General features: G+C 35.7%; 1 protein-coding gene and 1 pseudogene across 1 annotated transcript; one reads left to right on the top strand and one right to left on the bottom strand.

Annotated features, from left to right (window-relative positions):
• The first annotated feature begins 522 nt into the window (after nt 1-522).
• LOC118046734 (WAT1-related protein At3g30340) lies at nt 523-2,737 on the top strand. The gene is made up of 6 exons (XM_035055732.2): nt 523-1,090; nt 1,334-1,396; nt 1,482-1,598; nt 1,707-2,121; nt 2,212-2,363; nt 2,452-2,737. Exons 1-6 carry the CDS (start codon nt 900-902, stop codon nt 2,618-2,620), a joined length of 1,107 nt encoding a protein of 368 aa, XP_034911623.1. The 5' UTR covers nt 523-899; the 3' UTR covers nt 2,621-2,737.
• A 2,726-nt stretch (nt 2,738-5,463) lies between these two features.
• Nucleotides 5,464-6,294, bottom strand: LOC118046732 (uncharacterized; annotated as a pseudogene).
• Nucleotides 6,295-8,017: the final 1,723 nt, after the last annotated feature.

Genomic DNA, 8,017 nt, shown 5'->3' with positions numbered 1-8,017 from the left:
TAGAATAATAAAACAAGATATTTTTCTAGCAATTGAGTGCAATACATTGATTGAGGAAATTGACGCAACTTTATACCTAGAGCGAATGATAATGAAAATTAATTACCCCTTCGAAGACTCGTAGCTAGATTTTGATATATATCAAAACTCCCAAAGGTTTACATGTTTGTTTCGTATCAAATCTCTAAAAAATCTCATAATTACAGAGAGAGATCAAAATATTCAATCTTATTCATCCATGTTCATTGAAAATGCAAGCCAAACAATGCTATTTATATTATCACTAGGTCTAAACCCTAATTCTTAAAGAGAAAAAATTCCTAAAAAGTAATTATAGAGTTAATATAATTCTCTCCCCTTGCGTGTAAAGGATGTTAGCCATCCTATTTCAAAGAGATGTAGTATTAGATGCTACGTGCAGGGGACCCCCACGAAAAAGATGCCATTAAACTATGCTTAGCAAAGCTAACAATAAACTCATAAAGCACATCATGCACCAAGATAAAGCCTAGAAGAAAATGCAAGTGAAATCCCGTGGCCAATATCTTCTGCTTCTTCTACCATTTTCGAGGACGAAATCATGTATTGATGCTTCACTGTTTTGTATGATCCGTGATGCTAAATGATTCTCTTGTAATCTCCATTTGTTGGAAAGTATCACTCAAAAGAAAGTGTAAAGAAGAGAATAAATAGCAAACTATTGTCGATGTTGGTTGCTTAAAGCGTTGATGTGATTTGAAGAATTTAATTCTGCTTTCTACCCAATTATTCCAGAGTCCATTTATTTAGGGCAATATCTCTGCACATAAGCTTGTAGTACTGTCTGGTAGAGGAAATTGGTTAGCAAAGAGAGTGATAAGAAAGGTGCTACTCTACTTCTTTCAAGAGTGCTGGATTCAATGGCTGATTTGAAGAGCTTTGATGAATGGAAACCTTTCATAGCAATGATAACAATTGATTTTGCTTTTTCCATTGTGAATATTCTTCTCAAGAAAGTCCTTGATGAGGGGATTAACCATCTGGTCCTTGTCACATACCGGCTTTCGATTTCTGCTATTTTCTTGGGTCCTATCGGCTACTTCCGGGAAAGGTAGTAGCTCTTTAGTCCAACATTCTGCTTATTTCTACTTTGATTTCTTGACTGTATAAACTCGTGCCCCTCCCCAGAATAGTCTATACAGGCATGTAGCTAGCTAGCTTGCTAGAACCAAATGTTCGTCGGCTAATTAAGTTAACGAACAAGGATTGAAGTTCTTATTGTAGCATTGTGATACTACTTTTCAGATATTAAAGCAACAGATCTTACAAATCAAGCTTGCTTGCTTGCTTGCAGGGGTAGCAGACCACAGCTCACATTTCGCATCTTATGTTACCTGTTCCTCAGTGCGATTGTCGGGTGAGTATTGTTTAAGCCTTTTCAAGTTTTCAATATCCTTGCCACTACTATCATGGACGACTCATCAACTAATTGGTCCTTGCAGGGCATCACTGACACAATACTTCTTCCTTATCGGCATTCAATATACATCTGCTTCATTTTCGTGTGCCTTCATCAACATGGTTCCTGTCGTTACGTTTATAATGGCACTGCCATTCAAGTATCCATACTAATTTTCTTTCAACTTTCATGGTTCCGCAATGTGTCATATTCCTTGTCGCAGTCTTGCAGCTTTAGCTTTTCTTGGTTTCTATCTATTGCCTTGCAGAATGGAGACTGTTCATATAAAATCCAACAGCGGAAAAGCCAAAGTACTCGGTACCCTGGTGTGCGTTGCTGGTGCCATGCTGTTGACTCTCCACCGAGGAGCACCATTATTTAACAACTCACCTGGTCAAGCTGTAACTCGAGCCATGGATCATAGCCTAAAGCTGAGCCAAACTAAAAGGGCCAGAAGATGGACCTTTGGTTGTATTGCTTTGCTTGTTGGAACGCTGTTGTGGTCTGGTTGGTTTGTACTTCAATCACATATTGGAAGGAGATACCCCTTCCAATGTTCGAGCACTGCCATTATGTCCTTCTTCGGTGCCATTCAGTCAGCTATTTTATGCTTGTCCACTGAAAGGAGCCTCTCCATATGGGTTCTGAAGGGGAAAATAGAAATTATAACTGTCCTGTATGCTGTAAGCATAACCTTCACAAGCTCAAAATCCATAGAGCTATTCGTTTCTGTCGTGTCTCTTCGCTGCTGAAGGAACCATTGATTTATGCAGGGAATGATAGGATCGGGCTTGTGCTATGTAGGCATGTCATGGTGTGTTAAGAAAAGGGGTCCGGTCTTTACAGCAGCATTCAGTCCCCTAGTTCAGATAATGGCAGCCATGCTTGATGTCCCTATCCTCCATGAGGAACTCTATCTTGGCAGGTAAACTTTTTGACCATGCTGTCTTGAATAGTACTAACACTGCCTCTATTTTTATTTTATTTTTCACAATAGGGATTTTCATGAGCAGTTTGCTGGGATCCGTCTTTGTGATAATTGGCTTGTACATTCTTCTTTGGGGTAAGAACAAAGAAATGCAGAATGACGCAACACGAGTAGCTCAAGAAGCTGAAGAGATAAAGGAACAAGAGCCCCCCTCACAAGTTATCACTGTCTCTTGTGATTCAAGGTGTCCTTGAGGCCAAGTTAAATGATCTTTCCTCTTTCCAAGAAAATCCATGTTTGGTATTAGTTGTACTTTCCTTTAAATTCCACTAACATTTGAATAAATCTCGAAGAAAATGTTTTCAGCTTCTCTTTCTGAATTAAGAACAAAAAAATGAAAGGAGAAAAGAATCGGGTAGGAAGCAGTCCTTGTTATGGAGGCAAAGGTTGTATGCAAGTCTGTTCTTCGGTGGAGCTCTATGATCAAATATACAAACGTTTTTGACGCATTAAGCGAAAATTTGGATATCGTAGGTGGCTGCCTGTAGAACATGTCAACACAAAACCATTCTAACACCCCGAGTCTCATGGTGGAGAAGAATGCTGTGCAGGCTCTTGTATGTAGTCCAGGAATGACTGATACTCGTATTTTTACCAAGTCTGGTCTCGTTTCAACACGTTTGGTATTTGGAAAGCTCACCGAGCAAGCGTCCCTTTCCTTTGAGTTCGGGGTTCACATTTTGGAGCTGGAAGACGCACCATGGGCTCATGATTTTATTCCGGAACCCTTGTTCATTTCGAAATAAAACCTCCTCTAATGCATGGAGGATACCTTACGTTTTTCTTTATGGGAAAAAAATAAAAAATAAATCAATGGAGACCGAAAAAACTCCTGATCCCTTTCATGAATGGTTTATTTAAAGGGTAATCATGCTGACAAAAATAGAGAATTTATGAAAATAACCCCACACCATAGCAGGTTAGGCTCAATATGAAAAGGCAAAAGCTCTGATCTCCATTTTCTCATGTCTCTTTGCACACACTCTACACTTCATAAAGGATTCTCTCTACCTTTATTAAGCTCACACAAGGGTTTGGTTATGCCCTATTCGGCGACCATTTTCACATGCTTATTGATTTAACAAGAGAAGAGTTGCAACATAGAAGATCAAACCTCGTCCTTCCTACTCAACCCAATGACTCGTGGTCATGGTCTGTCATAGCCCGAAAGCCCAAGAGACCTCAAGGCTAGAAGAAAATGTGACCTCATCAACAAAGGTTACTTGATAAATGGAATTCCTGTTGCGGAGTGATCCCTCCTTTTGGAGCTTAAACATCATGACTCATGACCTCTGATCATCTCTTGGACCCATAGAGACACCACTCAAATACTGAAGCACAATTAGACCGATATAAGGTCATCGATCAACTTGCAAATGCGCTGTAAACAAGCAGATTTTCTATTTTGGATTAGCCTTTTTCTGATGTGATGGATAACAAACAGTTATTTTCTACATAAATACTTGGATTGTGTGAAGAGAGAAGAGCGAAATTTTCTTCACAATCTCTCTCCAAGACCCAGAAACTGTTCATTTTCTGAAGGTTTTTTAGAAGAAGAATATGCTTAAATGTGCAGAGAAGATTATGAAGAAACTCTTGTATATATTTTTTGTATTTCATCAATGCAGTATACTCTGCTTTTATACACAATTTATGTAACTGATTCCGTTATTTTAGGAATCAAGATCATCTCATCCATCCACTAATGGAGGGTCATGATTCTTAAACATGTAAGAATGATTTGTAACAGTAAAAACTGATATAACTGCAATAACAGTTTTAACTGCCTTCTTAACTGTTTTAACAGAATTTCTTCAATCTCTTCATCCTTCTTGCTACAGTCCACGTAGTCTTCTTCAAAGACTTCAATCACAAGTAATCAGCTTAGCTTTCAACAGCCTCTCCTAAGCTGTTTACTGATTTAACTCCAAGATTTAGTCTTAGTTTCTTGAATCTGTCTTTGGGTAGTGTCTTTGTGAAGATGTCTGCAAGTTGTTCTTCACTTCTGCAGACTTCACATTAATTACTCTTTCTTGCAGAGCCTCCCTTATAAAATGATACTTCCTGTTTATGTGCCTTGTTCTTTGATGAAAAACTTGATTTTTGGCCATCGAAATTGCTGACATGTTATCATAGAATAAAAGTGTTACCTCAGCTCGCATTTCCCCAAAATCATCAAGAACAAACCGAAACCAAATGGCCTGAGCAGTTGCTTCAGATGCTGAGACATACTCAGCTTCTGCAGTTGCTTCAGATGTTGTATAACATCTGTTCTGAATATACACAGCTTCTGCCCAGAAGATTACTGGCATTCCTTTCTCTATCAACATGGATCTTCCCATTTCACAAATTGTTCTGTTTTTCCTATCTGCAACTCCATTCTGTTGAGGAGAGCATGTAACTGTCAGTTGCCTCTCCATTCATTGTTTCTCACAGAATTCTTCAAACTCTTTTGAAGTATATTCTCCACCTCTGTCACTTCTCAGCTTCTTCAATTTATATCCACTTTGCAGCTCAACAAATACCCTAAATTTCTTGAACACATTTAGTGCATCAGATTTTTTTTTTGAGGAAGTATACCCAGCACATTCTTGAGTAATCATCAATGAATGTGATGAAGTATCTGTTCATTTTCATACCATGAAGTAATCAGCTTAGCTTTCAACAAAAACCCTCTCTAAATAATAGGGTTCTGATTTACAAAATAAAACATTTAACAAGACACGCAACTGTTATAATTCCATGACTTATAGATAGATGCCGGAGTGGAGTGTATTGAGCATAACAAAATGATGATGTTTATATCTTTGAGATTTATTTTTTTTGTTTTATTACTATGAGCGATTAATAGGTTAAGGGTGCAAGGGCCATGGTATAGTAAATGAATATCATAAAAACATATTAATATCTCTTGGATGCTTTTTTGAACAGCAGTTTAGTGTGTGTGTGTATATATATATATATTTTATTTAACCTAAAACTCGTGATTCTAGCAATTACTAGACATATTAGCTTAGTATCACTGCGTGCCAATGGCTTTCATTGTAAAAGAAATATTTGGTCATATTATGCTCAACATATAATAGCTAAGACAATACAGACACGCCATCAACCAATATGTAAATCACACCATATATATATGATTTTTGGAACTTTATTGTCTGATCATTGTAAATTCTGAAAACCAAACCTGTAATAATCTTTAACAAGCAAACTTAAACCTGTTGTATATGGAGCATTACTAAAGCACAGCTTCATTTCCTTTTGAACCTCCTGCTTCGATTTTCTTCTTCAGTGACCTCAATCTGAATGTTCAGAATGTTGGTCACTTTTGGAAGCTTCCTCGTCCTCGTCTTCCTTCTTTCCCTTCTTTCCCTTCTTTCCATGCTTATCAGGACGAAGTCCACGGTGTTCATCATAAGTATCCCAAATGTCCATATGAACACCAGGATCATTAGTGCTGTAGTTGCTACCAAACATGATAGAATTGTTAAGAGCTTGGAAATTGCTATTAACGTAAGTCCCTGTGTTGGTTCCAGCAACTTGTTGGATTTCTGATCGTCCAACTCGCTTCGCATTGAAGCTCCTGTGTTGGTTCCAGCAAGAGTAACGATTCTAATGCCATGACCATCCTCATCAGCCACGCTTTCCTGGTTGTGGAGACTTGCACTTGGCTTGTGAAATTGATCAACAATGCGGCGTGTCATGTTATTCACCATGTCTCTAACTTCACGATCGAGAGGTTTGTTCTTGTTTCCGTCAGAAGCCATGATTTTTTGAGGTTGACAAGGTCGGGGCTAGCAAGGAATGTAAGAAAATGCAGGAGAATTTAAGTTATGGAATTTGGGTTGGAGCTAGAGGGGCTCCATTGAATTTAAGAGGAAATGTGAGGTGCCAACTGTTGGAAAGACTAATTAAATTAAAGGGAGGGAATAACTTAGAAGACACTATAAGAATTTGATTTATTAAAGATGGAAAAGAGAAAGGATTGCTTGGCAATGAGTTTACCTTCCACAATTTTTTTTTCTTTTTCTTTTGTGAATGATAATGCTCTCTTCTTATTCCATTAGTACCATGCTTGTGAAACAAAACAAGTACTCCATCTCATAAAGGGTCGACTGCCAGTGTGAAATTGTGGTAGAAAAATAAATTGAAAGAAAAAATTTTCACATTTTCAATTTCTCTAATTAGCTCACACAATAGTTTTTCCCTTTTCTTTTGGATCCTGCCAAAAGAATTAAATAATAATAATAATAATAATAATAATAATAATAATTATTATTATTTCATTTTGAATTGATTAACAAGCATGCCAATTGATTTTTAACCATGACATAAATTTATATTGAAAATTAATTTTATTTTAAAATTTTAGTAGAAGAAAACCATTTAAGGAAATTAACTATTTTTTCCAATTATGTTACATAAAAATTATCTGCAAAATATTTAGGATTTCACAAATAATTGAATAAAATAAGTAAATTATCCATGCATCAATATTAATTTGCATCGCTAATATAGTTAAAACTTAAGAGTAGGCTATTCATACCAGAATGAGAGGTTAATTATAGAATTTAACTTCTTACAACCAGACTTTAGATTTAAATAAATCAAATAAGGTTTTATACTTAATTATATAAAGAGTATTAAAAAATGAAAATTTAATCTCAACTCACAATTAATTAGCATATGAGTTGTTTTGAAGATATTTTTATAAAAGATTGTAAAGTTACAATCAAATAAAAAAATTTAAATTCTTAACTCTTAAAAGTTTATGTGTTTTTTTTAAATGAAAAAAAAAAAACTAAATTCTCACCTGTTGTCATTCTAAAAAACTCATGTTTTAAGAAGATGATTGGTTTTAAAACTCGGACCGACACTAGATTTGAACTGATTCAAGTTGAATAAAAATGAAAAAAAAAACCTAGTAAATCCAATAAAAAATCCGGATCGATCCTTTAAAAAAAAATTACAAGTCAACATAGATCATCCCTCTCAACCTATAACTGGAACCTTGCTCTAAGTTAATTGTATGTCATGTTTTACAACTATGGTTTTAGGACTGCAATGATTCCTTATTTACCGTGGTACGTAGTTGTAACATGAAGGATTCTCGGTTAGAAGTTGATAAGGTATATAGGTTCCAATAAATTTTATTTTTACCTTTAAAGATTATCAATATTTCATTTATTTTTTATAGTTCTAAATTTTTTAATTGCACCCTGTAATTCTTAAGAAGTATGAATTTTTTCTTTTTCTTACTAGGTAACTAACAAAAGTTTTGCTTTTTTTCAAAAAAAAAATTTCTTACTTTCTCTCAACCCATGTCTTATCTATCCCTCTCTTCTCCCATCAAAGATCCATTTAGCATCAGTACCCCCTACCCCCCTATATACATGTTTTTTTTCCTTCTAAATCCCTACACACATTAATACTAAATATTAAAATGCTTGGAATATTCACTGTACATGATCTTTAAATTTTTATTTTAGATAATTCAATCCTAATTTAAGGTCAATTGCTTCTTATTTTTTAGGTGAGGGTGAGATTAGAAGAATAGAGACATAAATAAACAGGATGCCAAACATAGG

This window comes from Populus alba, chromosome 19 (assembly GCF_005239225.2).
Source record: "Populus alba chromosome 19, ASM523922v2, whole genome shotgun sequence".
NCBI lineage: Eukaryota > Viridiplantae > Streptophyta > Magnoliopsida > Malpighiales > Salicaceae > Populus > Populus alba.
Note: the sequence above shows the minus strand (reverse complement) of the source record. Positions and strands in the feature narration are given on the sequence as shown.

Bases quoted from the DNA above. Each gene is read 5' to 3' on its own strand.
- LOC118046734 (XM_035055732.2), top strand. From the start codon at position 900: ATGGCTGATTTGAAGAGCTTTGATGAATGGAAACCTTTCATAGCAATG. The intron at 1,091-1,333 runs GTAGTAGCTCTT...GCTTGCTTGCAG, and splicing joins ATCGGCTACTTCCGGGAAAG to GGGTAGCAGACCACAGCTCA. The intron at 1,599-1,706 runs GTATCCATACTA...ATTGCCTTGCAG, and splicing joins ATAATGGCACTGCCATTCAA to AATGGAGACTGTTCATATAA.